The sequence below is a fragment of the Lathamus discolor genome, chromosome 20 (genome assembly GCF_037157495.1).
Source record: "Lathamus discolor isolate bLatDis1 chromosome 20, bLatDis1.hap1, whole genome shotgun sequence".
Lineage (NCBI taxonomy): Eukaryota > Metazoa > Chordata > Aves > Psittaciformes > Psittacidae > Lathamus > Lathamus discolor.
The window spans coordinates 4,047,955-4,074,931 of NC_088903.1; the positions used below are offsets into that span (position 1 = coordinate 4,047,955).

The window sequence follows — 26,977 nt, forward strand, 5'->3', positions numbered from 1 at the left end:
TTTAGGCACTGGAGCTGCTCTCAGCTCTCCCCTTCAGGAGCCTTCTCTTGTCCAGGCTGCCCCAGCCCAGCTCTCCCAGCCTGGCTCCAGAGCAGAGCTGCTCCAGCCCTCGCAGCATCCCCATGGCCTCCTCTGGCCTCGCTCCAGCAGCTCCACGTCCCTCTTGTGCTGCTGCCCCAGCGCTGGACACAGAACTGCCCGCAGGTCTGCCCACCAGAGCAGAGGGGAAGAATCCCCTCCCTCGACCTGCTCTGGGGACACAGACACCCCCCTCCAAACAACCCTTTTCCCACCTCCATCATACTGTTATCCATGACACAGAGGAGACGAGGTTACAAATCCCAGAGTGAGGCTTTATTGGGCCCTGGTGGGAGAAGGGGAAGGTCCAGGACCCCCCCCCAGCTCCCAGTACCGACTGCACCAAAAAGGACAAGACAACTTAACCCCCGGGGCAGCATCCACGGGGCAGGATAAGGCTGCAGGGTGGGGGGACACGGCCTTGTGCTCTGCACACCCCCCCTCCCAAGCCAAAGCTGCAGCAGATGCAGGCTGGAGAGGGGGGATGAACATGCAGAATCAGAGCCCTGCACTGCTCTGGAGGAGGGAGGGAGGGAGGGGAAGGAACGAGCTCCCACCATCCCCAACCGCACATGTAGCCTCGGTGGAGGCACCCAGCCAGAGGGAAGAGGGATGCACAGGGTGGGGGGGCTGAGCGTGCCCCGGCGTGCGAGGACGTGTGCGGAGCACAGCGGGAGGAGTGTCTGCGCGGGGGGAAGGCACTCGGTGAGACCAGCAGCAGTCACGTCAGGGATCACAGGGGGCACATTTGGGGCTCGTCCCCATAAGCGTGCAAGGCACGAGTGTGCAAGAGCTGAGCTGCACACCGGCGAAGCAGACAGGAGCGTGCGGAAGCCTGTGCCGGGATGCAGCCGCGTCCGAGGCAGGAGGTGGGTTGGGGCAGGGAGAGATGCACTTGTGCAAAGTCAAACACCGGCCCTGGTGCTCCCCTCGCACGGGGCTGGGGGTCAGTAGTACTTCTCCGGCTCCTGCCACTTGGTCACCCAGTGTTTCTTGCGCCGGCGGGGTAGGAGGCCGCCGGGCTGGTAGCGCTGCTCCTGCCGGATCCTCACCGCGTGGTACTTGGGCATGATCCGGTAGTAGCGGGTCCGCTGGAAGAAGTCACACTGTGGGGACAGGGAGAAGAAAGGGAGGGGGGGGACAAATGGTCAGTGTGGAGCTGGAAGGGTCAGTGTGGAGCTGCAGCGTGACACCGGAGCGTGAAGGAGAGAGCCCAGAGCTGGCGAAGAGCAGAGACAAAGGGAGCAGCAGTCCTGGAGCTGCTCGCAGAGACCCCACGGAGCCCCCTGTGCCCCACAGGGACCCTATGGGACCTGGCAGGAGAGAGGAGGCAATGAGGAAGAGGAGAAGAGGCTGAAGAGGAGGAGGATGCTGCTGTAGCCGGCCCCCATGGGGCATTACCAGGCGGGTGGCGCAGGCGCCCGGGGGGGGCAGTGGGGCTGCCCCCCGTTAGTAGTCATCTGTCAGCCGCTCGGTTTCCGACGGCTGGATCCTCATCTCCGCCTTCTGCCCCTTGGCTTCGTACATGGCCCGCGTGTTGGCGCGCCGGAAGAAACCACACTGTGGGGAAGGAGGGGATGGGGGTCAGCGGGTGAGGGGAGAAGGGACGGGGGCTCCTGGCCACCCTGCAGGGTTGGGGGAGCACCCACTGCACCCTCGCCCCAATGTGATGCTCACTGCGGGGTGGGTGGCCCTGCAGCCCCCCCCGCAACCCTTCCTGGGCAGAGAGTGGGGTCCCCAGGGAGCTCCATAGGGCTGGAGATGCTCCCCCAAGTCCCTGCCCAGCAAGGAGGGCATCACCCAGCCCTGCTCTGGGTGGGTCCTTTGGCAGCTCCTGAAGTGTTTTACACTGGGGGCTTCTCTGCTCCTCTTCCTCAACGCTTTGCAGCCCGGCACCTTCCACCAGGCACTGCGGGGTCACCTTCCACCCGCTGCTTGCCAGGTGGGGAGGACGGCACCAGCGGTGACATGAGCCCGTCAGGCCTCAGCATGGCTCCCACACCCCCTCACCTTCCAGAGCAGGAGGATGATGAGCCCCAGCAGCAGCAGCCCGGCCGCCACTGCCACCAGCACCAGCCACAGCGCGATCTCGGCCGGCTGCTCCTCCATCAGCTCCGAGTCCACGTCCACCGAGAACTGGAAGGGCCAAGAAGAGCCTTGTTTTGGGGGGGGAGCTCCCAGCGGCCCCAGTCCCTCCCAGTGCGTCCCAGTAAGAGGTTCTGGCATTGCTCACCCGCACCGTATGGTTCCTCATGTTGATGGTGGGGACGTGGGTCCGCAGGAAGAGCGTCGCTGTGCCGTCCACCTTCACCCGGTCAAAGTCCCTGTACTCCTGCGGGACACGGATGAGGGGGTCATGAAAACACATAGATGCTGGGGGGAACCCAGAGGATGGGGGGTGACGTGCATGATGGACGGGTGACAGACGATGGGAGGGCAAGGGATGGGTGTCAGCATCTGAGCTGAGCCCTGGCAAACCTGGTGCCTTGTTTGGGCACCATCCCCAAGGGAACAGCCCTGACGCCAGGGGGACCCCGCACTGACCTCGATGAAGGTGCTGTTCCACACCCGGGCGCGGATGCTGAAGGTGGTGGGGTGCTGCGTGTGGAGCAGGGGGCACTCGAACCACACGCAGCGAGCTGTGCCCTTGGAGCAGCTCTGGGAGGTAAAGAGCAGGGTTGAGAGGGGTGTCCAGGGTCCCCGATGCACCACACTGGTGCCAAGGATCAGTGTGCACGGTGGTCCTGGCATGGGGCACATAGTGCTGGAGCCCCACTCACCAGCAACACCTCCGACTTGGCTTTCTTGGCGGTGGCCAGGGTGATGGGGGGCTCCACCGGGTCAAAGGCCTCCAGCTGCCGCCTCTGCCGGGATGGAGCCTGGTCCTGCAGGAGCTGTGGGGGGAGAGGAGCCCCATCAGAATCCGGCAGCTCTGTGCATGCAGTGGGGCAGGGACAGAGGGCACTCACGGTGAGGTTGAGCGGGTTGATGACCCCCCCAGGGGGCTGGCAGGTCTCGTTGCTGTTGACGAGGATCTCAGTGGGGTAGAGGAGCCATTTCCCATTGGGGATCTCATAGGGCCACTCGAAGCCCAGCAGGATGGTGCCCAGGGCACCCAGTGACTCGCCCTTGGTGCTCACCTGCGGAGCAGAGCTAAGGATGAGCCCAAGTCTGACAAAAGCCCCCCCTGTGCTGGCCACCCCCAACTCACCTGGAAGTCGAAGGCGAGGGGGCTGCCCACATCCTGCTCCCCCCGCATGGCTGACTCGCCCAGCACCGACCCGCTGAAGTGCGACTGCACGTGCGATGGGGCTCTGGGGATGGAGCGTCTCTGGGCACCCGTCTGTGGGGCACCAGGGGCTGTGCCCGCCCCCCATATTCCGGTGGGGTGATGGAGGGGATGCGGGGAGAGGGGGCACGGCCTTGCTGCACTCACATGGTCAGTGAGGACTGGATGCTGTAGTCCACGAGCAGCCTGGCCAGCACAGGCTGCAGGTCCTCCTGGGTGCTTTGCCTGCCAAGGCACTGGGGTCAGCATCTCCCACCAACAAACAGCCCCCAGGCAGCACGGGGCAGCCCCCACCCTCCTAGCAGGAGCAGTGAGGTGTCTGTCCTGCCCACCCCAGGAGCCCAGCCTGCCCTCCCATCCTTCCCAACCAGCAACACCGCTGGATACGATCCCAATCCATCACCACTGTGCTTGCACCAAGCAGAAGAGGAGCCAGCATCGCCCCAGGGAGCCTCCTCCCAGCCCATTCCCACCCACCCAGGGACACTCACGTAGACAGATCCAGCCAGACCAAGATCTCCCATGTGTCCAGCATGATCCCAATGGCCTCAAAGGTGATGATCAGCTCTGCCTGCGGCACAGAAGGACCACGGAGCAGCTCAGCCGGGCCCCCCCCCCCCCCCCCGCCTGTAAGCCCCCGAGAAGAGCTGGGGGTCATTGGCAGGGGAGCACTCACCCTCTGGTTCCTCTTGAAAGGGTTGCCCAGCTCGCACAGCACCGTCTCTGCAAAGGTACAGGCTCCGCTCTGGGGAAGGGAAGAGGGTGAGGAACATCCCAGCAAAGCCCACCCTGGTCCTGCACCTTCTCCAGCAGGGAGGGGGCCGCGTACCGGGCGCACGGAGGAGGGCAGGAGGCTGCCAGGCACCGTGACATTGAGCAGCGCCTCGTGGGCGTCCTCGCCGTTGGCGGGGTTGGTGGGCACGTTGGTGATGTTGATGCTCAGGTGGAGCTTCCGCACGTCCCGGCTGTACTGCAGCACTTGGGTCCCATTCAGCCTGTGCAGAGACCAGCCCTGCTCAGCACACGGGCGGCCCATCCCAGTGGGATGGAGACACCTCTGCCCCGTCCTTCGGCATGGCCCGGGGAGGGCTGAGGGGTAACCTGTGCCCACGGGGATGGCACAGCGGGTGGTGGAGGTGGATGGGGACCCAGAAAGAGCTGCTCCCACCTGGGCAGGGGCTGGTTCTGGTCAGTGACGAAGCCGCTCTGGAGCTGGAGGTTGCTGTAGCACTTGTTGTCAGAGCCACACTCCTTCTGGAACTCGATCTGGAGGGACAGGGATGTCCCCATGAGCCTCCATCCAGCCCCAGGCTGGGCTCACCGGGGCTCCCAGCCCAGCACCTCCAGCGCTCCCCCGGCACCTTGGTCTCATTCTCGTGGGACTGGTCCTGGTTGAGGACGGGGAAGGTGTCGAGGGAGAGGGGACCCAGCTGGAAGGTCCTGGGCTTCTCCACCAGAGAGTAGTTCATGGAGAGCATGATGGGGTGCAGCTTGTCTCGGATGTTGTCCTGCAGGGTGGCAGCAGTCACAGCAAAACCCCAGCTCCCTGGGCACGCCTGGGGCACCAGCTCCTACTCACACCCCACTCCTGACACCAAACAAACTCATCACAGGAGGGATGATTTCAACCTCTTTTCCTGGCCCTGATGCTCCCAGGACCCTCCACACCCCACCAAGGCCGGGTTGGGCAGAGCTTAGAGCAACCTGCTCAGTGGAAGGTGTCCCTGCCTGTGGCAGCTGGTTGGAACTGGCTGAGCCTTAAGGCCCCTTCCAACCCAAACCAATCTGGGATTCCATGATCCCTCTCCCCATCTCCTGGAAGCCGGCTCCCCAGCTCCAGTGCCATGTGTAAAGCAACCTGCCATGCACACACAGAGACGCACACAAGTGTGCACACACGCGTGTGCATGCTCACCAGCAGCAGGAGCTCCTTGGATTCACAGCGGGTCTTGGGCATGGTGAAGAGGCCGTGGTAGGTGGCAGAGTGGGTCCCCAAAAACCTGACCCTGGGTGGGTGCCGGTCCTTGTCAGCCTCCAGGGTGTACTCGAGGGCTGCGAGGAGAGCAGGGTGCTGCGGGTGCTGCACACACGTGCCTCCAACATACACACGTGTGCGTCCAACACATACACGTGTGCCTCCAACACACACAACCCCCTGTGTGCATGTGTCCCCATGTGCGCACACTCCCTTGCACCAGTGCTGAACATCCCTCCATGCACAGGCACTCAGGCTTGCACCCCGGGCACTCACTGATCTTCTCCTTGTACTGGGGGTCTCCAGCACTCTGGTTGTAGGAGAAGCAGACGGTTACCGTGATGCTGGTGGGGGCAGAAAGGGGCTGTGAGTGAAGCCGTGTCCCCAGCAGGACCCCACCGCGGTGAGGGACGGGGCTCACCAGGACTCCGGTGTGCACTGGGCAGGGTCCACCTTGCTGGGGGTCACCGTGAAGGTCTTGTTGAGGATGTTGATCACGGGCCGAGCTCTGGGCAGAGATGGGGTTTGGCTGAGCCCCCCGCTCTGGCACATTGCTCCCTGCCCACCTTGCTGCCCCAGAACCATCCCTGCGCATGCTGGGGCGGGCAGGGGCCTGCAGGACACCCGTGTCCCTGCTCCCTTACCTGAGCAGGACGATCCTCTCGGCCAAGCTGCCCACCAGCAGGTCAGGGTAGGAGTTCCCGTCCACGTCCAGCCCCCCGCTCAGCGAGTACCCAAAGGTCTGCATGCTGGCGGGCCCCAGGTCCGACCCACTGATCACCTGCATTTGGGGCAGGGGGGTCACCCATTGCTCACCAGCCCCATGGAGCCGGGGATCTACTCACTGCATCCCATCCCAAAGCACAGGATGCTCGGATGGGATCCAGAGCCCTGGTGATGGGCTCCCCATGGGCCGTTACCTGCCGAGGTTTCTCCAGCAGCCCTTCTGCACTGCTGTGGTAAATGTAAACCTTGCCAGGCCCCTCGAATGGGGCCCCCACAGCGATATCTGTGGGGAGAAGAGCAGGGTCAGCCCCACACACCTCCTCTCCAATCCCACCCCCCCAACCTCAACCCACCTCCTCTCCTCCTCTCCCTCTCTTCACCCCAAACCTCTCCAGAGACTCACCACATCCCCTCTTACAGGAAGACCCCCCCCAGGCTCCTCCCCAGCACCCCCAAACCCCTCACCCTGGAAGCCATCCTGGTTGATGTCCCCGATGCTGGCCACGGCGAAGCCAAAACCGGAGTAGCTGGGGCCGGTGAGGACCAGGTTGGGGTGGGGCTGGAACCCCCCCACCTCATTCATGTAGACGTACACGGCTCCCCCCACCTCCTGCTTCCGCTGGAAGTAGTAGGGAGCTCCCACCACCAGGTCCTGCCACCTGCGGGACCGAGGGGCCGGTCAGGGCTGGGGCTGCAGCACAACCCCACCGAGACACCAGAAATGGTGGAGATCCCCCCCGAGCTGTAAAAGGATGATCCCCCTCATAACCCCCCATCACCACCACCAGAGCTGTGCGCGTTTAGGTTGGCAGGGACCCTAAAGCTCCTCCAGCTCCAACCCCTGCCACGGGCAGGGACCCCTTCCACTGGAGCAGCTTGCTCCAAGCCCCTGTGTCCAACCTGGCCTTGAGCACTGCCAGGGATGGGGCAGCCACAGCTTCTCTGGGCACCCTGTGCCAGCGCCTCAGCACCCTCCCAGGGAAGAGCTTCTGCCTAAGAGCTCAGCTCAGTCTCCCCTCGGGCAGGTTCAAGCCATTCCCCTTGGCCTGTCCCTACAGGCCCTTGTCCCAAGCCCCTCTCCAGGTTCCCTGCAGCCCCTTTAGGCACTGGAGCTGCTCTCAGGTCTCCCCTTCAGGAGCCTTCTCTTGTCCAGGCTGCCCCAGCCCGGCTCTCTCAGCCTGGCTCCAGAGCAGAGCTGCTCCAGCCCTCGCAGCAGCTCCATGGCCTCCTCTGGCCTCGCTCCAGCAGCTCCACGTCCCTCTTGTGCTGCTGCCCCAGAGCTGTATCCGGACCGCAGTGGGGGTCTCCCCAGGGTGCAGCAGAGGGGCAGGATCCCCTTCCTTAACCTACTGCTCACTCTAAGACCCGCACAGACCCCACTGTGAGCCACGGGATGCCCCAGGCAAGACCCCCCCACATCCCAAGGAGCTGGCGGGTCCTGGCCCCCTGCCCTCACCCATCATTGTTGAGGTCTGCCAGGGCCACGGCGCTGCCGAAGTAGGAGCCGACCTGGTGCCCGGGGAGGAGGAGGCTCCTCTGCAGCGTCTGCTGGGGACTGCGGCTCAGCAGGTACACAGCGCCCATGTGCTTGTACCGGGGAGCGCCCGTCACCACCGTCACCGCGTCCTGCTGCAGCACCGCGCTGCCCACCTCTGCCGTGTACCCTGCCACCAAACCCTGCCTGTGAGATGGGGACCTCCCAACAGCCCCAGACCCCATGTCCCCCATCACCACACCCTCCACCCCCTTCACCACCGCAGTGTCCCCACTGCGCCCCTGCTCACATCCCCAGCGGGTCTCCAAGCATCCCTGCACTCCATAGCCCTTGAACACCCACCCCTAATACTCCCCCTAAATCCACATCCCCTAAACCTCCTCCTCACCCCAAGAGGAGGAAGCCCCCCTAACCTACTGCCCCCCACCTATGTAGGTGTTGCCGTTCTTCTTGTTGGGGTAGGAGAAGTCGTGCAGGTCCCACATCTCCCGCTGCAGCATGTAGTCGGTACCTGCAACGGTGAAGGGGGGGTTTAACCCCACAGTGGAGAGCTGCCCCTCGCCCCTAACTCAGCACCCTTTCCCCTTTCATGCCAGCAGTGCATGTGAACACACACGTGCCCATACACATGTGCAGAGGGTTTGCATGGGCGCATAGATAAGCACACGGGGAGGTGCACACACGACATGCTTAGCACACATGTGGGCACATAAACACACATGAACACGCAGAGCATGCCCTTGTACACAGGAGGGGATATAACCACGGCAGGAGCAGGCATTCCTGGGGAAGGGGCTGCCCACCCCCTGTCGCACCTTGCCAATTGTATGCACCGGGTGCTCCAAAATAGATGATGTTGGCGGTGAAGCCGGCGCTGGTGCCCATCTGGCACATGCCGGTCTCGTCGGTGTCCGTGTTGGAGTTGCACATCTCGTTGTGGTAGGTCTGCCACTCGTCGCTGATGTTGAGGCGCAGGTCATTGCCCCGCACGTAGCACTTGCCCACCATGCGCCGCTGGTCCTCACTGCCCGACCACAGCACTTTGGTGTAGCGGTGAGCGCAGGCCTGTGGGGACAGCCAGCACCGCCTGCAGCACCCCAAAAACAAGGGGCTATGTCCCCCACCACCCCCTGGGCTGCCTCTGCCCAGCTCCTGCGCCACGGCCTTATCCTGCCACGATGGTCCATAGGGTACATCACCATCCTGTGCACTGGCACCAGTGCACGTGACTGGGATTAGGGTCCAATCACCCCGTCACCCCACAGCCCTGACCTATGGGGACAGGGAGGTGGCAGCGGAGCCCCCGCCTGCCGTTACCACGCTGGGCACACGTGCAAGGCCCGGGTGACAGCAGCGGCGGCTCCCTGGGGATGTACAAGGTGCCAGCTCGCACTGGCACACGCGTGTGTGCGAAGAACCGGGGTGCCCATGCACTCACCAGCACCCTCCCTGCCGGCTGCCGCTGGCTGGCCACTGTCACCCCCAGCCACATGTCATCGATGATGGCCTTGTCCGGTTCATCTGGGCAAGGAAGAGGCAATGTAAGAGGGGGACGCCCCTGCCATGCAGAGCCCCCAAGTGCCAGGGGATGGTGTGGGGTGCTCACATACTCTTCAGCTCAATGTCGAGGCGCTGGCAGTCGCTGGTGGATGCGGTAAGGGGACAGGCGTAGACAGCACCCGTTCGTGTGCCGTTCACTGGCTCCATGTCTCGGGGGGCCCCCACCAGCAGCCTGGGGGGGGGGGGGCAGAGAGAAGGGAGTGGGTGGGTGATGGAGGACCCACACCAATGCCTCATTTTGGGGGTGCCCCATTGTGAGGGCGGTGGGGTATGAAGGTGGCCTGGAGGTGCTCGAAGGGGATGAGAGCTGTTCCCCTGAGCATGTCACACCTCAACCCCACCAAATAACAGGGGGCAGACCCCCAGCCCTATCTCCAGACCAGGAATGGGGGGTTCCCCTTGGGTGGGCATGCACAGAGCTGGCAGCAACCAGCCCCTCACCCCCAGCGACAGTGAAAGGTCACACAGGACGAGGCGGGCAACAGCCCGATGGACACACTCATCGCCTCGTAACCGCTGGACCCAATCCCAGCGCACACTCACGGCTGAGCCCCCCCATCCCAGTGCACGGTGTGGGGTGCAAGAACAGGGGCTCAGGCTGGTGCCTGCAAGCCTCGTACCGGAGCCGCTCGGCACGACACGGCCGCGCCAGCGCCGGGGCCCCCGCGCCTGTGTAAACAGCCACGGCCCTTCCCGGCCAACCTTTGAGCAGCTGCCGCGTGTCCGGCAGACAAGCTCCTGCTGCCGCGCCAGGGAATGCTGCGGGAATGCCGCGGGGGTCCCAGCTCGGGGAGCGGCTCCGGGCAGCGCAGCACATGCACCCCGCTTCCCCGGACGGGCCTGGGCTCGTCTCGACACATCCAGGCGGCAGAGGGGGTCCCAGGGAGGGGACAGCGCCCTTCCGGGGGTGACTAAGGGCCCTGGAGTGGCACAGGCATCCCAGCTGAGTCATGGAAGTGCCACGCAGGGGTGGTACATCACCCTCCATGGAGGGAAGCCCGGGCTGGAAACCAACACCCGCAGCCCAGCTCCATATGAACTCATCACTGGGGGCTTTAAGGTGATGCTGAAGGGACCCCCCCGCACACCCCAAGAGAAGAAGCTGGGGTTCGCTGGTAGCACTAGGGCAGAGGATCCACAGCCCCGCCATGGGGCCGGGGGACCTGGCGTGCCCAGGGGGCTCCGGAAAGGCCAGCCTTTCCGCAGGGAAGTCCTTTGGGATGGCGAGGACAATGGCGTGGAGGAGGCACAGCTGCATGATGCCAGCAGAGGAAGCGCATCCCTCCGCAGGCAGGGACAAGGCACCCAGGGAGCTGCCGCAGCCTCCTCCGGCCTCATCGCAGGGCACCAGGGTGAGGAGCCAGGCGGTCCTCAGCGCGCACACCGGCGAGGACCGGAGCAATCCTGGCTGTCACCGGGAGGCAGGGCCAGGTGATGGAAGCTCGGGCGCGTCCGGGCAGCGTCGAGGCGGCTGAGTCAAAGCCCAGGCGCAGGAGGAATGTGGGGCCCCAGGCAACCCTCGCCCCGGCACGCCGGGACGCCCCGGTGACGGGCACCACGGGCAGCATCGCTCCGGCACCATCACACGCTGCAGGTGGGATGCAGCCGCAGAAGAGCCCCCCAAGGGGTGCAGTGGGGGGGGGTGGGGGGTGTCTGCTCCCCCTGGGAATTCTGGGCTGGGGATGCCAGCAGGATTCACATCCCACTGGGTGTGAAGGCAGGGGCATGGAGGGGGGGTGATTCCTCCCGACTCTTTTCAGCCTGGCACAAAGGAATTGCTCCAGTGATTCCTGACCCCCCTCCCAGACACCTGAGGGATGGGGGGATGACACACAAAGGTCACTCTTGTCCCCATTTATCCAGGGGGAAGTGACTCAGGGCTGGAGGGAGAAGCTTGGGGGTGGTGGTGGTGTTGTCCTGCCCCCTTTTTCCCCACCATCACCGTGGCTCCTGGGCACAGGGACACACACTCAGCCCTTTGCCAGGGGCTCCCCCGGTGGTCCTGGCTCGGCCGGACCATTCCCAGGCACCACCCCTCCCCATGGCTGTGCCCCACTGATCCTGGGGGGTGGGAGCAGCCCCAGGCCAAGCGGCTCCAGCATCTTGCTGCCTCCAGCCAAGACTTCCCGGCACGGCAGCCCACCCGCAGGCTCTGCTCCCGGAGGGGCAGGATGCTGGGGGCTTCCAAACCTCACAAAAGCAGGGCTGGGACACACACAGGCATCCCCCACCCGTGCATGCCCCAAGCTGCCATGTGGAGATGCAGGAAAAACAGAAGCCAGGATGCTGGGGCTGCCATCGCAGAGAGGCCTGGACCAGTTTGTGCCACACGGGTGGGGGGTGGGGGTAAAATGAGGAGACGGGGCTCGGAGTGCAGAGCAAAGGCAGCTATGGACAAACAGCAACATGAGGGGGAGGCCAGGAAGGGAGGGAGGCAGGAATGCAAGGCCGTGCCCCGTCCTAATCTGCCCTGGTAAAGCAGGGAACATGGGATGATGGTGGTGTGGGTGCTCCCCGCTGGCACTGACTGAGCTGGGGGAGCTGCGGGATGGTTTGGCAACGATGCTCCAGAGCTCAGCTCTGTGACTGGGCCTCAACCGCCCCCCCAAGACAGGCAGCCGCGGGGTGTCCCTGACATGACCCTCCTTCAAAGCTCCAGGCCAGCCCCAACCAACCCCCCCCCGGTGCCACTACATTTGCCCTGGAATGATCAGTCCCTCCGGGAGCCCTAAGCAGGGAAATCTGCTGATGCCCCTGCCGGAAAGAAGGCGGGAGAGGGGGAGACTGCTCCTGGAGGCAGCGAGGGATGGTGGGAGGGAGGGATGGATGGATGGATGACCCCCCGGGCGCCAGCCCCACTGCAGCATATCCGTCCCCCTGCGCCTGCCAAGGAGCCCAGCCAAGCTGGGGGGAGCGCAGCCAAGCCAGCCCCGGCATCGGCAGAAAACCAGGCAAGGGGGAGGGAAAGCCAGGAATTCAGCTGCTCTCCTCCTCCCCGCCAGCCAGATGGAACCAGAGAGACCCCAAGCATTGGACAGAGCCCCTGCTCCCCCTGAACACAGGAGGGAACCTGAGGCATGCAGCACACTGCCCATGTGGGTGCCACTACATCTGTGTCTGCCTCCCTTGTACAGATGCACCGTGCCTCAGTTTCCTCATGGTGTTATAGGACCCCCACAGGTCAGATCCCCAGGGCAGCACTGGGTTCTGCCGGCACAACCACAAGCCAAACCAAGAAGCAGCTGGATCCGGCACCAGCAGCCAAAGGAGTTTCTTAATCTCGGGGCAGCAGATAACGCCACTGGTCCCACCTCGCCTTCCCCTGGCCTGGGGAGGAGCGAGCAAACAGACCTTTGCATGGGCACAGCCCTGGGACATGGAAAACACCAGGGGGGTGGCGGGGGGAACCTTGTCACAGGACACAGCCTGGCCCCCCGCCAGCACCCAGCCAGGAACCAGCTCACGTCAGGAGCTCAGGAATGCGCTCTGAGCATCCCTCCATTCCACACTGCCATCCCAACACCGCTGGCAGCCACCTTGCAGCAACCACACATCGAGCCTCCCCGAAAAAACATGGGGCAACTCCCTGCCTGCATCCCCCATCTGGGATGTGGTGGCAGGAAGCGTCACTTTCCTGTCCCCACCCTGGCTGTGGCTGCGCTGCACCTGCGATGGCCGAGGAACGGGCAGGGGAAGACGCTGACCAGCCCTATGGGAAGAAGCTCCTCAGCTTGCAGGACAGGGCCGGATGGCCATGGAATGGTTTGGGTTGGAATGTTTAATGTCCCGATAGAAGGGACCTTAAAGCTCATCCAGTTCCAACCCCTGCCAGGGGCAGGACACCTTCCACTAGCACAGGTTGCTCCAAGCCCCATCCAACCCTGGCCATCAGGACACTGATGCCGGTATTTCTCTCCTGTCACTTCCACATCAGGCAGGTGCCTCCCCGGACGTGCCGCAGCACGAGCCAGGGTTAAGCAGGAGCTGCCTGCACTCGCTCTGGCCCCTCCTGCCCACGCCACACCGGCAGAGCTGCCTGCACGGCCCCCCAGGGCTGCTGCTCACATGCAGGGCCCCGTGGGGAAGCAGAGATGGGCCTGGCACCCCACAGCCCCTCCATGTCCCCCACGGGGACAAGCAGCGGGGGCTCCCAGAGGAAGGGGATGCGAATCCCCTCGGGGTTTCACACTCCAAAGTCTTCTCCCAGAGCCTCCACGTCCCGCCAGCACCACGCTCAGACACGCTCGGGCCACGTGGCCCATGCCGGGGGATCGCAAACGCCTGCCAAAGCCCCCCCATATTCATTCCAAGACAGCAACAGCCACTGCCAGCATCTTGAGAAGACAGACACCAGCCAGGACCACGACATCTGTGTCCCCCCGCCAGCTGCTCTGATGGCACCAGAGCCAGGGCACCCGGCCATGGATGGCAGCCAGCACGTCCTGGTGGAAACGTGGGCTCCCCAGGTCACTGGGCCCACTGCTGCTCCACGGGGAATGGCCGCACTCCCTCCTGGACGGAAGCAACAAGAAGACATCCCACGGCAGGGCAAGAGGCTGAAATGCATCTCTGGAATGCGGAGCATCAGATGCGTCCGTCCGGCAGCTGCTGCCAGTCCCTCTGCCAGGAACACGGCGGGAAAAACGAAAGGGAAAGAAGGCGGGGGTGAAGGGAAAAAGGGAGCCCTCCGGGAGCCGCACGTCGGGCGGGTGAGCCAGCAAAACCCTGCGCCCTCGAGCGAGAGGAGCCCAACCCAACCCCGCCGCCTTCTTCTGCACGAACACGCAACTCGCACCTCCGGCCATGAGGGACGGGAGCCGGGAATGCTGCCCCAGGGGGGTCCGGCTGCGAAGGGCGGGGACAGGAGGGGACACGGCAAGGGCTGGCGGTGGGACCGCACCGGGAATGTGCCGGCTGAAAGGGCTTTTGTTGGGCAGCAGGAATTGCAGCTCAACGAGGTCCCCAGGGCCAGCAGCGACCTGGCCTTCGGGGGGACGCGACCGCTCCGGGGGGCGCCAGCGCGGGCGACGCCGAACCGGGACCCGGCCGCCGGGTACCGGATGGCCCCCACGTCCCGGGGCGGCTGCGGGGCTCCTGCCCCGGCTCAGCGCGGGGTTGCGGTGGGGGCTCCGGTATCTCAATGGGTGAGGGTGGGGGGAAACCCCAAGGGACCCCGTCCTATGCAGGATGCAAACCGAAGTCCCGGGCAGGCGATAACGCTCGAACGACTTAACGGCACCTCCGCACCCCAGCGGGGGTGCCCCCCAGCCCCGGGAACCCCTCTGTCCGCACCCGAAGCCCCGCCCGCTCCTCCTCCCCGCTTCCCCGCACCCCGGGACCTTCGCTCTCCCCCATGGACCCTTGCCCCGCACACCTCCCGCATCCCTCTCCCTAAGCCCGGGGGCTCCGCTCCCGCACCCCCCGCCCCGGGCCGCCCCGCACTCACAGGCTGCGCTCCGGCCGCTCGGTCTGCCGGTGCAGCGCCACCGAGAAGCCGAAGAAGCCGCCGGGGGTCGCGCCCTCCTTGAGCACCGGGAAGGCGCGGTCCACGTTGAAGGCGGCGGCGGCGCCCAGCAGCGCGCCCAGCACCGGCAGCAGCCGCGGCCCCGCTGCCGGCAGCGCCCGGCGGCCCCGCGCCATGGCCCGCACCCGGCTCCCGCAGCCGCCGCCGCCACCGACCGCGCCCCCCCCCCCCCGGGGCCGGTGCGCTGCGGGGCGGGGCCGGGCGGGGCGCGCGCCCTTCCGGGCGCTCCCCTTAAAGAGGCCGCGCACCCCCCCCTACCCCGGCACCGGGGGGGTACCTGCGGGAAGGGAGGGGCCCGCAGCGCGCGTGCGCGAGCGCGGAGGAGGAGGAGGGGGGGGGGGGGGAAGGCGTGGCCACACCTGCGCGTGCACGGCGGGAGGGGAGGATGGGGGAGCATGCGCGCTGGCACGCGGCACTCCCCCCACCCCGATCTCCCCCCCCCAATCGTGTCCGACCCATGGGGCTCCCACCCCCAGGGTAGGGACCCCCCCCCCCCCCGGCTGAAGCCTTTGTGATGGGTCCGCCGGGGTGGGACCCCCCGTGAGATCGGCCCCCCCCCCCCCACGGGATGGAGCACCCAAGTTAGGAGCCGCTATTGGGTGGGAATCCCGGGATGCGACCCCTGAGGGCTGGACCCCCGCCATGGGATGGGACCCCCAGATTTGGCCCCCCCGGGTTAGAATCCTGCAGGGGATGAGACCTTCCCGGGACCGGACTCTGGTCCCCATCCCGGTGAAGGTCACTGGGAGCCACCGCACCGGTCCCACCCGTGCCAGGAAACCCTGGGGGGGGTATGGGGGGGGGGGCACAGGATGTCCTGTGTCCCCCGCCCCGATGTCACCGCTCCCGGCACAGCTCCTGCGACGCACGGTGCCGCTGGACGCAGTGACAGCGCAGGGGACAGCCCAAGGGCAGCTCTGCTGTCAGCCGGCACACGGTGCCGTCCCCTGTGCCACGTTCCTTTTCCTCTCTTCCTTGTCCCCTCTTCCCCATCCCTTGTCCTCTTTCCCCGGCCTTTGTCACCTGGTTCCCAGCAGAAGAGCCAGGCAGCTTTCAAGGGTATTCAAAATCTTTACAAGTCTCAGATAGTACTGAGTATCCTGGAGGAGAAGGAGGATCCTGGAAGGGAAGAAGGAAGGAAGAAGGAAGGATGGAAGGTGTTTGTGGCACGGGTTGGCTCTTTCTGCGGAGAAAAGGCCAAAGGTGTAATTGTGAATAGTTCCCAGCAGATGGCTCCCGAGGGACAAAGGTGACCGGCAGCGCCCGCAGATGGGTTCCATGAGCAGCGGTTCGATCCTGTCATAACCAGGCACTACCAAGTACAACAAAATGATATCACATTCTGGTCAGATCCGTCGTTCTCTCCACCCTTGGTGCCCCACACTGAGCGACAAAAGGTGGTGGTGTGGTTTAAACATGGCTCTTTCGCTGGCTTTGAGCACTTCGAGGGATGGGGCAGCTGCAAGTTCTCTTGGCAACCACTGTCTCACCACCCTCTCTAGGAAGAACTTTTTCCTTATATTCAATCTAATACTCCCCTCCTTCAGTTTAAACCCATTACCACTCATCCTATCCAGGTCGTTCAGCCTGGAGAAGGGGAGACTCTGAGGACAATTTACTGCAGCCTTTCAATCCTTAAAAGGAGCCTGTAAGAAAGATGGGGAAGGATATTTTATTAGGGCCTGTTGCAATGGGACGAGGGGTAAAGGGTTTAAAATAAAGAGGGGAGATTCAGGTTCGACATCAGGAAAACATTTTTTACAATAAGATTGCTGAAATAGTGGCACAGGGCGCCCGGAGGAGCTGTGGCTGCCCCATCCCTGGCAGTGTTCAAGGCCAGGTTGGACACAGGGGCTTGGAGCAAGCTGCTCTATGGAAGGTGTCACTGCCTGTGGCAGGGGTTGGAACTAAATGAACTTAAGGTCCTTTCCAACCCAAAATATTGTATGATACTATGATTCTATGCCCAGACAGAGGACCAGCAGAGACTGCACAGAGCGGGGATGAGGCACATGAGCCCAGCGCAGGTGTCCTGAGAGCACTGTTGGTGTTGCAGTAGGGCCCAGCCCTCCCAGCAGAAGCCCATCTGCACACAGCAATGGCCTTCCCGCAGAGAGAGGCGAGGGCAGCAAGAGGAAAGGCTGTGCCGTGTCCTCTCCCGTGGCAGTCCTTGGGCATGCGGAAGAGAAGCACCAGAGCGGTGCCCATTTCCCGACGCCTTGGCCACAAGCCAGCCCACAGGAATGAGCCAGGAGCACATCCCCTGCGTGCACGGGATGCACCAGCCCTTGATGTGAGGCTTCTGCTGCGCTCACGTGTTTCTGCCCGGAAACCCTTGGGCTTCTCACCCCGGCACTCACAGAAGCCTTCCTATGGCAAAGCACCTGAGCCGGGAAATTAAAAGGCAGCAGTGGCGGAAACCGGGACACGGCCCCTGCCATTACCTGGGAGGGTTTGCGTTTGCCGGGAGCTTGTCAGGAAATGAGCGCGGCCACAGAGGTGCCCGTGGGCCTGAGGCACTGCAGGACGACTATAAAAGGCAGCCCAGGTCTCTGCTCTTCATCCACTTCTCTGGCCTCCTTCTCCTGGGATTCAGGTGAGTGCGAAGCCTCTTGTGCTGCTGCTTCCAGAGCAGGTCGTTCCTGCCCGTGTGCCTGAGCTGCTGGGGGCTGTGCTAGCGCAGGGCTGGGAGCTGCTTCTGCTGGGAGAGGGAAGGGGAGAGCAGGGCTTGTGCAGAGAGAGGCTGGCACTGAGCTGAGCTGGCTGCTGGGCTTGGAGGTGCTGAGCGTGTGCTGGGCCAGGAGCTGCCTTGGCTTGCCCAGGCCTGGCTGCAGAGCTGCTGCTGCCGTGTCCCATCCTCTGCTTGCCCCTGCCCTGTGTCCAGGTGAAGCTCCAGCACCCAGACATGTCCTGCTGCAACCCGTGCGTGCCCTGCCAGCCCTGCGGCCCGACCCCGCTGGCCAACAGCTGCAATGAGTGCTGTGTCAGGCAATGCCAGAGCTCCACCATCGCCATCCAGCCCTCCGCCGTGGTGGTGACCCTGCCCGGCCCCATCCTCAGCTCCTTCCCTCAGAACACCGTTGTGGGCTCCTCCACCTCCGCTGCCGTTGGCAGCATCCTCAGCGCCGAGGGAGTGCCCATCAACTCCGGGGGCTTCGACCTCTCCTGCATCACCAACCGCTACCGCTGCAGACCCTGCTAAAGCTGCTGCCAGCATCCTCGGGCAAGGACCTCCAAGACCCCACATCACGGATCCGGACAGGAGATGGAGCTTCGCGGCGCTGTTTCCTTCTCCCACTGTCCTCTCTATTCCTTTCCTGTCCCCACCTCCCGGAGCAGCCCAGTGGGGACCTCTTGGCCTCCCTCCCTCCGTGTGAGGGACAGGCAGACGGACACCCTGCAGGAGCTGCACCGCATCTTGGTGGCTGCCCCTGGTGCTCCCTGTGAGACACCTCCTTTTCTTCTTTACCCTCATTAAAGTTGTGCTGCATCCAAGCCTGGGCCTCAGAGTCCTTCCTTCTGTGGGAGCTCTTAGAGTCTGCATCCCCTTGGAGGTGACAAAGACATCCCTGGCTACTCCACCAGCAATGGCCATCAGTGAGAGCATGGCTCCAAAGAGTGGCAGGAGTGGGCATGAGGAGACAATACTGCCCAAAGACAGCACACAGCTTTGTCTCTGCCTTCTTCTCCCCTACATCACCCAGCACACCGCCCCTGCATGCCCAGCACACATGGGCACAGGCAGATGAGATCCTGCCTCATGCAGTCCTTCAGCACCTGGCAGGGCCCAGCTCTCCCCAGGTGTGCAGGGCTGAGGTTACCCAAAGCTTAGGAAATTGGCAGTGGTAACAGCAGAGTCCCCCAGGCTGGGTGACACACATGGGGAGCTGAATAAAAACCCCCACAAGCCAGGAACAAGTGATGCTCCACTTAGACGCACACATGTCTATGGGTCTGGAAGGTTCCAACCTGCAGTGCTGAAGGATCTGGCAGAGGAGTGTGCCAAGCCACTCTCCATCATCGATCAGCAGTCCTGCTGTAGTGGGCAGATCCCCAAATTTTGGAGGTCGGCCAGTGTGGTGCCTCTCTAACAAAGGGCAGGAAAGATGATCCCAGTGCTCCAGGCGGGTCAGCCTGAGCCCAGTGCTGGGGAAGGTCATGGAGCGGATGATCCTTGCTGGGACCATAAGGCACGTACAGGAAAATGGAGGTATCAGACCAGGTCCGCATGGGTTCTTGAAGGGCAGGTGCTGTTTGACCAACCTGATCTCCTTCTATGACAGGGTGACCCGCCTGGTTGATGAGGGAAAGGCTGTGGGCATTGTCTCTTTGACTTTGGTAAAGCACTGGACAAAGTCCCACAGTGTTCTCCTGGAGAAAGTGGTTTTGCATGGCCTGGATAGGCGGATTCTTTTTTGGGCTGGAAACTGGCTGGACGATAGGGCCCGAAGAGTGGTGATAAATGGCGTCACATCTGTTCAGCAACTGGTGACTGGTGGTGGTCCTCAGAATTTGGTCCTGGGGCCAGTGTTGTTCACTGTCCTCATTGGCGATCTGGAGGAGGGGATGGAGGGCACCCTCAGTGAATCTGTGGACAACACCAAGCTGGGAGCAGTGTTGATCTGCTGGAGCGTGGGGATCTCTGCAGAGGGATTTGGACAGGCTGGATCCATGGTTTGTGGCCAATGGTGTGAGGTTCTACAAGGCAAAGTGCTGTGTGCATGCGGGCCACAACACCCCTGCAATGCTCCAGGCCTGGGGAAGAGTGGGTGGAAACTGCCCATGAAAAGGACCCGGGGGTGCTGGTTGATCGATGTGAACATGGCCCATATAGCACCCAGGCAGCCAAGAAGGCCAGCGGAATCCTGGCCTGGATCAGACACAGTGTGGCCAGCAGGGCCAGGGAACTTGAGGCTGCACCTGGATTCCCGTGCTCATTTCTGACCTTCTCAGTACAAGAGAGACTTTGAGGTTCTGGAGCGGGGCCAGAGAAGGGCAGTGGAGCTGGTGAAGGGCCTGGAGCACGGCGGTGATGGGGAACGGCTGAAGGACGTAGGGAAGTTTAGCCTGGACCTCATCGCTCTCTCCAGCTGCCGGGCAGGAGGCTGTAGTGAGGTGGGGTTGGGCTCTTCTGCCAGGTAAGAAGTGATAGAACAAACCAAAACGGCCTCAAGCTACACCAGGGGAGGTTTGCACTGGAGCTAGGAACAATTTCTGCATCAAGAGTGTGATCAGGAGTAGGAAGAGGCTGCCCGGGGAAGTGGTGGAATTCGAACAGCCCCGGAAGCCTTAAACAGCGTGTACGTGAGGCCCTTAGTGACAATGGGTACTGGTGGGTCTGGCAGTGCTGGGGAAGGGTTGGACTTGACAGTCTCCAAGGTCTGTTCCAACCTCATTGATTCTATGATTTATGAGAGGGGCCAGGATTTCGAGCATTACCAGGACTGAAGAGCAAGGCCTACGAAGGAAGTTTTCAAGGCTCACTGAAAAGCACATCTATATGTTTGCATTCATAAAGAAGCCACATTCATGTGATCAGGGAAGGTGAACACCTGAAATATGATGAGGTCCTCCTGGGGGCGCTGGGTTCAGAGGTGGTGGGGACGCTGTTGCACAGCCTGAGCTGGCTGATTCCAGTCCTAAGCGTTGGGTTACCTCAGCCCTGCACGCCTGGGGAGAGCTGGGCCCTGCCAGGTGCTGAAGGACTGCATGAGGCAGGATCTCATCTGCCTGTGCCCATGTGTGCTGGGCATGCAGGGGTGGTGAGCTGGGGGTGTAGGGGAGAGGAGGGCAGAGGCAGTGGGCTGTCCTCAGGCAGTATTGTCTCCTCATGCCCACTCCTGCCACCCCTTGGAGACGTGTCCTCACGGATGCAGCTTTAGCCAGGGATGTCTTTGTCACCTCCAAGGGGATGCAGACTTCAGGAGTTCCCACAGAAGGAAGGACTCTGAGGCCCAGGCTTGGATGCAGCACAACTTTAATGAGGGTAAAGAGGAAAAGGAGGTGGCTCACAGGGAGCACCAGGGGCAGCCACCAAGATGCGGTGCAGCTCCTGCAGGGTGTCCGTCTGCCTGTCCCTCACACGGAGGGAGGGAGGCCAAGAGGTCCCCACTGGGCTGCTCCAGGAGGTGGGGACAGGAAAGGAATAGAGAGGAGAGTGGGAGAAGGAAACAGCGCCGCGAAGCTCCATCTCCTGTCCGGATCCATGATGTGGGGTCTTGGAGGTCCTTGCCCGAGGATGCTGGCAGCAGCTTTAGCAGGGTCTGCAGCGGTAGCGGTTGGTGATGCAGGAGAGGTCGAAGCCCCCGGAGTTGATGGGCACTCCCTCGGCGCTGAGGATGCTGCCAACGGCAGCGGAGGTGGAGGAGCCCACAACGGTGTTCTGAGGGGAGGAGCTGAGGATGGGGCCGGGCAGGGTCACCACCACGGGGGAAGGCTCAATGACGACGGTGGAGCTCTGGCACTGCCTGACACAGCACTCATTGCAGCTGTTGGCCAGCGGGGTCGGGCCGCAGGGCTGGCAGGGCACGCACGGGTTGCAGCAGGACATGTCTGGGTGCTGGAGCTTCACCTGGACACAGGGCAGGGGCAAGCAGAGGATGGGACACGGCAGCAGCAGCTCTGCAGCCAGGCCTGGGCAAGCCAAGGCAGCTCCTGGCCCAGCACACGCTCAGCACCTCCAAGCCCAGCAGCCAGCTCAGCTCAGTGCCAGCCTCTCTCTGCACAAGCCCTGCTCTCCCCTTCCCTCTCCCAGCAGAAGCAGCTCCCAGCCCTGCGCTAGCACAGCCCCCAGCAGCTCAGGCACACGGGCAGGAACGACCTGCTCTGGAAGCAGCAGCACAAGAGGCTTCGCACTCACCTGAATCCCAGGAGAAGGAGGCCAGAGAAGTGGATGAAGAGCAGAGACCTGGGCTGCCTTTTATAGTCGTCCTGCAGCGCCTCAGGCCCACGGGCACCTCTGTGGCCGCGCTCATTTCCTGACAAGCTCCCGGCAAACACAAACCCTCCCAGGTAATGGCAGGGGCCGTGTCCCGGTTTCCGCCACTGCTGCCTTTTAATTTCCCGGCTCAGGTGCTTTGCCATAGGAAGGCTTCTGTGAGTGCCGGGGTGAGAAGCCCAAGGGTTTCCGGGCAGAAACACGTGAGCGCAGCAGAAGCCTCACATCAAGGGCTGGTGCATCCCGTGCAGGCAGGGGATGTGCTCCTGGCTCATTCCTGTGGGCTTGCTTGTGGCCAAGGCGTCGGGAAATGGGCACCGCTCTGGTGCTTCTCTTCCGCATGCCCAAGGACTGCCACGGGAGAGGACACGGCACAGCCTTTCCTCTTGCTGCCCTCGCCTCTCTCTGCGGGAAGGCCATTGCTGTGTGCAGATGGGCTTCTGCTGGGAGGGCTGGGCCCTACTGCAACACCAACAGTGCTCTCAGGACACCTGCGCTGGGCTCATGTGCCTCATCCCCGCTCTGTGCAGTCTCTGTGCGTCCTCAGGGAGCACCAGGAGCGTGACTGGGGCCTGGTCCTTCCCTGCAGTACCGCAGCCCTGCTGTGCCCGTGCGGTCCCAGCATCTCCCCAGTGGAGTCCCCACGTGCTGATGTTTCCGGCTCTGTGTGAGCGGACAGATACGGGCATGGTTCCATGAGCACACGTGTGTCAGTCCCTCCTCGGGTGACCCTCAGCATGAGGGTACCGGCACAGCATGGCTTGGGCTTGTGAAACAGCGTGAACCACCAAAACCCTTTTCATGAGCAGATCCAGCAATGTCCCACTTTACACGTGCAGAAACTGTTGTGCACCGACCACAACTCCCCAGGCCAAAACGCGCTGTGCTGCTCAATGGCAAAGCTGTGAATAAAGGAGGGCAGTGGAGTCTGTGGAAAAGAGGTGGGATGGGGTGAAGGTGCTTTAGGATGCGGTGAACCTATGTTCAGAGGCTTCGGAATTTCCTCACCATCCTACTCTTTCTCATTGGCGACAGGTTAAATGAATCTCCATCATGTCAGGTCTGTTTCACCCCGACCGTACTTGGCAGTTATGTCTCTGTGTTTATCTCGACCAGTGACCTTTTTCACCTGACTTTCTCCTCCTGTCCTGTTGGGCAAGGAGAGGGAGAAAGCAGCAGAGTGGGTCTGGGAGACAGCCAAGGTGCTTTTGGTTTTGCGCCCATTGTGGCAATTACCCGTGCCGTGAGTCTGTGTCTTGTGCGTGTTTTCTTCCTGCTTTCTCTCTGTGCTCCTCAAGTGCTCTCTGTGCTACTCTGTGCTACCGGAGCAGTTCTTTCTCCCTCCGTTGTTCCCCTCAGAGGATGATGGGCAATGATGTCAGCTGGGCTTTGTGCTTGCCTGCCTGGGAACCTGCGCCTTGCGGCGGGTTCAGAGCCGCGGGCAGAGCACAGCCCCGCAGCGCTCTTGACACAGCCCCACGTGAACAGCGAAACCCCAAACGGCCACTTTACCGTGGCAGGACTTGTCAGACACTCAGCATTGTCCTCCTGCAGGCCCATGGCAATAACCCTTTTGCCCCGAGGTGGCTGCGTGCTGGGAGTTGGGGATGTGCAGTCTCAAGAGACCTCTGCCCTGCACATCTGTGCACTGAACCCCTGGGGCTGCGTGGGGCACTCGAGGGGGGTGACAGAAGAACGGGGACTTGGCCTTGCTGTCCTTGTTGTTGGACACACGGCGTGTCTCTTCCTTCTGGAGATGGGTGGGAAGGCGAGGAGGAGAAGGAGGCTCTGGGCTCTAGCCAAGGTGATCTCTCTTACCATCCCCTCCTTGCAACCCTGCTGCCCTCTTCTCTCTAAGCCTTCTCCCCTGGCACAGCTCCATCCAGGGAGGAGCTGCCTCGGGTGCCTGTTGGGCTGGTGACATCCCAGGGCCTCCTGCAGCACTGGCACCTTTCAACTTGAGGACAGCTCATGTTGGCATCACACTCTGTACGGCATGGGGGGAGCCCAAGGAGTACATTTCCATCCTCCCAGTGCACTTGGAATGAGAGAGGGAGAGCTGGTTCAAACATTCGCTCCCTCCCAGCATATCTGCAAGCTCCCTGCACAACATTTGAGAGCATCCAGAGAGGAAAGGAACACTTAGAGCCAGAGGCTGGGATGCAACAGAGTTTAATGAGTCCAAAGACGAAAACAAGGTGTCTCGAGAGGAGGCCACAGTGAAAGGATCTCAACGGGCAGGCAGGAGTCAGTGCCCCGTGGACGGATAGAGGTGGGCCGGCCCCCCCTAAGCTGTCTTTGGTGGGCCTCAAGGCTGCATGGAGCAGGAAGCAAGAAAGGCAGAGGAGGGAAAGCAGAGAGTGGAGGAAGGGAATGAGAGGCAGTGGCCGTGTTTGGAGAGAGCCCAGGCTGGCCCCTTGCCCAGGGCTGACTCCCTTTGCAGGAGGAGTGGGGCACGCTCAGCCCCTCTCCGCGCCACGGCCGCAGTCTCCGTCGGTCAGTCTGGCGTCATGTGCTGGGCTCGCGGGGCTCCTTGGCTGGGCTGTCAGCGGTGGCTTTAGCAGGGTCTGCAGCGGTAGCGGTTGGTGATGCAGGAGAGGTCGAAGCCCCCGGAGTTGATGGGCACTCCCTCGGCGCTGAGGATGCTGCCAACGGCAGCGGAGGTGGAGGAGCCCACAACGGTGTTCTGAGGGGAGGAGCTGAGGATGGGGCCGGGCAGGGTCACCACCACGGGGGAGGGCTGGATGGCGACGATGGAGTCCTGGCACTGCCTGACACAGCACTCATTGCAGCTGTTGGCCAGCGGGGTCGGGCCGCAGGGCTGGCAGGGCCGGCAGGGCTGGCAGGGCTCGCACGTCTGGCACTTCTCAGGGCAGGACATGGCTCGGGGCTGCAGCTTCACCTGCGAGAGAGGGCAGGGAGGGAGCAGAGCACAGGGACCCGTGAGGAACAGCCTGCACAGACAGCCAGGGGAGCACAAGGCACCTCTCGTGTGGGGACGTGGAGGCTGCGCAGGGGGAACAAGGGATCCTTTGCCTCAGCCCTGCCACACCTGCACAGAGCATCTCAGCACCAGTCTGCAGCCAAAGAGCCACCCCAGCCCACCCCGACGCTCTGCGCATGACAGACCGTCTGTGCTCTGCCCGCTCCCACAGCCACCACCTCGGAGCACTAACACAGCACCGAGGAGCAGGCATCAGCTGAGGTGTCCCTGCAGGCTGCACCCTGTCCCATCGGAGGGGCTGGGTGAGGATGGGGGCTCCAGCTCACCTGGTTCCCAAGGAGAGGCTGGTGGCAGAAGAGCTGGAGAGAGTGACCCGTTGGGCTGGCTTTTATACTGACCCCACAGTGCCTCAGGCACAAAGGCAGGCACTGCACAGGCAGCCATTGTCCTGCACGTTCCTGATGAACGGAAACATCGCAGGTAATGACATGGGACGTGCTGCTCATTCCCTCCATGCTGCCGTTGCACTTCCTGGTTACGTCATGCCTCTTCCCCCAAAAATGCTTCTTTTGAGTGCTGGGATGAGCACGTGTCAGTGTGGGTGGGGGCTCCAGCCCTGATGTTCACCTCCTTCCTCCTCCCAGGCTCCCTAGGTTCTCATTCCTTTCCCCATAGCCCCTGGCTCTGGACATGGGCCAGTCATGGCAAAGGGCTCCCCCATCCCCACAGCACAGCAGGTCCCTGGACTGCCAGAGTTTTCACGGGAGTCCTGGGAAGCAGCTCAGCCCCTTGAGCCAGCCTGGAGGCAGCATGAGAAGAATTGGCTTGGTCTGGGGCTCTCCTCAGTGAGACCTGAGCGCTGTGACCCTGTCCGTGTCCCCTCAGGTAACGGGATGGAAGGAAAGAGAGGACAAGGCACTGACGCAGAGGAGCCTCTGGGGAGGAATCAAGGATGGGAGGGAGGGAGCAGCTGGGGCCCTTCCTCTCAGAGGGCTCATGCAAAACCCACCCGAGTGAAGCCAGGCTGACATCACCGGCCTGCAATGGACCCCTCTGGCACTCACTTTGGGTCTTCTGCCCACGCTGACGCACGCTTGTCCCGTAACTCATGGTACCTCTCATCCCAGCACTCCAAAGAAGCATTTTTGGGGGAAGAGGCATGACATAAGCAGGAAGTGCAACGGCAGCATGGAGGGAATGAGCAGCACGTCCCATGTCATTACCTGCGATGTTTCCGTTCATCAGGAACGTGCAGGACAATGGCTGCCTGTGCAGTGCCTGCCTTTGTGCCTGAGGCACTGTGGGGTCAGTATAAAAGCCAGCCCAACGGGTCACTCTCTCCAGCTCTTCTGCCACCAGCCTCTCCTTGGGAACCAGGTGAGCTGGAGCCCCCATCCTCACCCAGCCCCTCCGATGGGACAGGGTGCAGCCTGCAGGGACACCTCAGCTGATGCCTGCTCCTCGGTGCTGTGTTAGTGCTCCGAGGTGGTGGCTGCGGGAGCGGGCAGAGCAGAGACGGTCTGTCATGCGCAGAGCGTCGGGGTGGGCTGGGGTGGCTCTTTGGCTGCAGACTGGTGCTGAGATGCTCTGTGCAGGTGTGGCAGGGCTGAGGCAAAGGATCCCTTGTTCCCCCTGCGCAGCCTCCACGTCCCCACACGAGAGGTGCCTTGTGCTCCCCTGGCTGTCTGTGCAGGCTGTTCCTCACGGGTCCCTGTGCTCTGCTCCCTCCCTGCCCTCTCTCGCAGGTGAAGCTGCAGCCCCGAGCCATGTCCTGCCCTGAGAAGTGCCAGACGTGCGAGCCCTGCCAGCCCTGCCGGCCCTGCCAGCCCTGCGGCCCGACCCCGCTGGCCAACAGCTGCAATGAGTGCTGTGTCAGGCAGTGCCAGAGCTCCACCGTCGTCATCGAGCCTTCCCCCGTGGTGGTGACCCTGCCCGGCCCCATCCTCAGCTCCTCCCCTCAGAACACCGTTGTGGGCTCCTCCACCTCCGCTGCCGTTGGCAGCATCCTCAGCGCCGAGGGAGTGCCCATCAACTCCGGGGGCTTCGACCTCTCCTGCATCACCAACCGCTACCGCTGCAGACCCTGCTAAAGCCACCGCTGACAGCCCAGCCAAGGAGCCCCGCGAGCCCAGCACATGACGCCAGACTGACCGACGGAGACTGCGGCCGTGGCGCGGAGAGGGGCTGAGCGTGCCCCACTCCTCCTGCCAAGGGAGTCAGCCCTGGCCAAGGGGCCAGCCTGGGCTCTCTCCAAACACGGCCACTGCCTCTCATTCCCTTCCTCCACTCTCTGCTTTCCCTCCTCTGCCTTTCTTGCTTCCTGCTCCATGCAGCCTTGAGGTCCAGTGAAGACAGCTTACGGGGAACTTGCCCGCTAATAGATTTTTGTGTGGCACTGATTCCTGGCTGTTCATAGGAACCCTTTACCTGTGACCTTTTCTCGGGACAC

The 26,977-nt window shown here is 62.9% G+C and overlaps 5 protein-coding genes across 5 annotated transcripts; 2 read left to right on the forward strand and 3 right to left on the reverse strand.

The window, feature by feature from the left end:
* Positions 1 to 332: 332 nt before the first annotated feature.
* ITGA3 (integrin subunit alpha 3) lies at positions 333 to 14,763 on the reverse strand. The gene is made up of 25 exons (XM_065698995.1): positions 14,570 to 14,763; positions 9,174 to 9,295; positions 9,002 to 9,084; positions 8,379 to 8,628; positions 7,991 to 8,074; positions 7,525 to 7,732; positions 6,534 to 6,727; positions 6,263 to 6,351; positions 5,987 to 6,123; positions 5,764 to 5,850; positions 5,619 to 5,686; positions 5,283 to 5,419; positions 4,729 to 4,875; positions 4,536 to 4,633; positions 4,197 to 4,362; positions 4,044 to 4,112; positions 3,859 to 3,938; positions 3,515 to 3,592; positions 3,290 to 3,392; positions 3,048 to 3,218; positions 2,859 to 2,972; positions 2,623 to 2,736; positions 2,312 to 2,410; positions 2,089 to 2,214; positions 333 to 1,184 (listed from the first exon to the last, which is right to left on the reverse strand). The coding sequence occupies exons 1-25, from the start codon at positions 14,761 to 14,763 to the stop codon at positions 1,026 to 1,028; spliced, it is 3,177 nt and encodes a 1,058-aa protein (XP_065555067.1). The 3' UTR covers positions 333 to 1,025.
* Positions 14,764 to 16,923: 2,160 nt separating this feature from the next.
* Positions 16,924 to 17,887, forward strand: LOC136023957 (feather keratin Cos1-2-like). The gene is made up of 2 exons (XM_065698981.1): positions 16,924 to 17,243; positions 17,532 to 17,887. Exon 2 carries the CDS (start codon positions 17,553 to 17,555, stop codon positions 17,847 to 17,849), a length of 297 nt encoding a protein of 98 aa, XP_065555053.1. The 5' UTR covers positions 16,924 to 17,243; positions 17,532 to 17,552; the 3' UTR covers positions 17,850 to 17,887.
* A 2,928-nt stretch (positions 17,888 to 20,815) lies between these two features.
* LOC136023962 (feather keratin Cos1-1/Cos1-3/Cos2-1-like) lies at positions 20,816 to 21,583 on the reverse strand. Its single transcript, XM_065698987.1, has 2 exons — positions 21,507 to 21,583; positions 20,816 to 21,218 (listed from the first exon to the last, which is right to left on the reverse strand). Exon 2 carries the CDS (start codon positions 21,195 to 21,197, stop codon positions 20,901 to 20,903), a length of 297 nt encoding a protein of 98 aa, XP_065555059.1. The 5' UTR covers positions 21,198 to 21,218; positions 21,507 to 21,583; the 3' UTR covers positions 20,816 to 20,900.
* Positions 21,584 to 23,753: 2,170 nt separating this feature from the next.
* Positions 23,754 to 25,033, reverse strand: LOC136023954 (feather keratin Cos1-2-like). Its single transcript, XM_065698978.1, has 2 exons — positions 24,855 to 25,033; positions 23,754 to 24,486 (listed from the first exon to the last, which is right to left on the reverse strand). The coding sequence occupies exon 2, from the start codon at positions 24,463 to 24,465 to the stop codon at positions 24,142 to 24,144; it is 324 nt and encodes a 107-aa protein (XP_065555050.1). The 5' UTR covers positions 24,466 to 24,486; positions 24,855 to 25,033; the 3' UTR covers positions 23,754 to 24,141.
* Positions 25,034 to 25,726: 693 nt separating this feature from the next.
* On the forward strand, positions 25,727 to 26,827 carry LOC136023953 (feather keratin Cos1-1/Cos1-3/Cos2-1-like). Its single transcript, XM_065698976.1, has 2 exons — positions 25,727 to 25,905; positions 26,274 to 26,827. The coding sequence occupies exon 2, from the start codon at positions 26,295 to 26,297 to the stop codon at positions 26,616 to 26,618; it is 324 nt and encodes a 107-aa protein (XP_065555048.1). The 5' UTR covers positions 25,727 to 25,905; positions 26,274 to 26,294; the 3' UTR covers positions 26,619 to 26,827.
* The last annotated feature ends 150 nt before the right edge of the window (positions 26,828 to 26,977 follow it).

Bases quoted from the DNA above. Each gene is read 5' to 3' on its own strand.
- ITGA3 (XM_065698995.1), bottom strand. From the start codon at position 14,763: ATGGCGCGGGGCCGCCGGGCGCTGCCGGCAGCGGGGCCGCGGCTGCTG. The intron at 3,939-4,043 runs GTGAGTGCTCCC...TCTGTGCCGCAG, and splicing joins CTTTCAAGAGGAACCAGAGG to GCAGAGCTGATCATCACCTT. The intron at 2,215-2,311 runs GTGAGCAATGCC...TGGCCCTTCCAG, and splicing joins TGAGGAACCATACGGTGCGG to TTCTCGGTGGACGTGGACTC.
- LOC136023957 (XM_065698981.1), top strand. From the start codon at position 17,553: ATGTCCTGCTGCAACCCGTGCGTGCCCTGCCAGCCCTGCGGCCCGACC.
- LOC136023962 (XM_065698987.1), bottom strand. From the start codon at position 21,197: ATGTCCTGCTGCAACCCGTGCGTGCCCTGCCAGCCCTGCGGCCCGACC.
- LOC136023954 (XM_065698978.1), bottom strand. From the start codon at position 24,465: ATGTCCTGCCCTGAGAAGTGCCAGACGTGCGAGCCCTGCCAGCCCTGC.
- LOC136023953 (XM_065698976.1), top strand. From the start codon at position 26,295: ATGTCCTGCCCTGAGAAGTGCCAGACGTGCGAGCCCTGCCAGCCCTGC.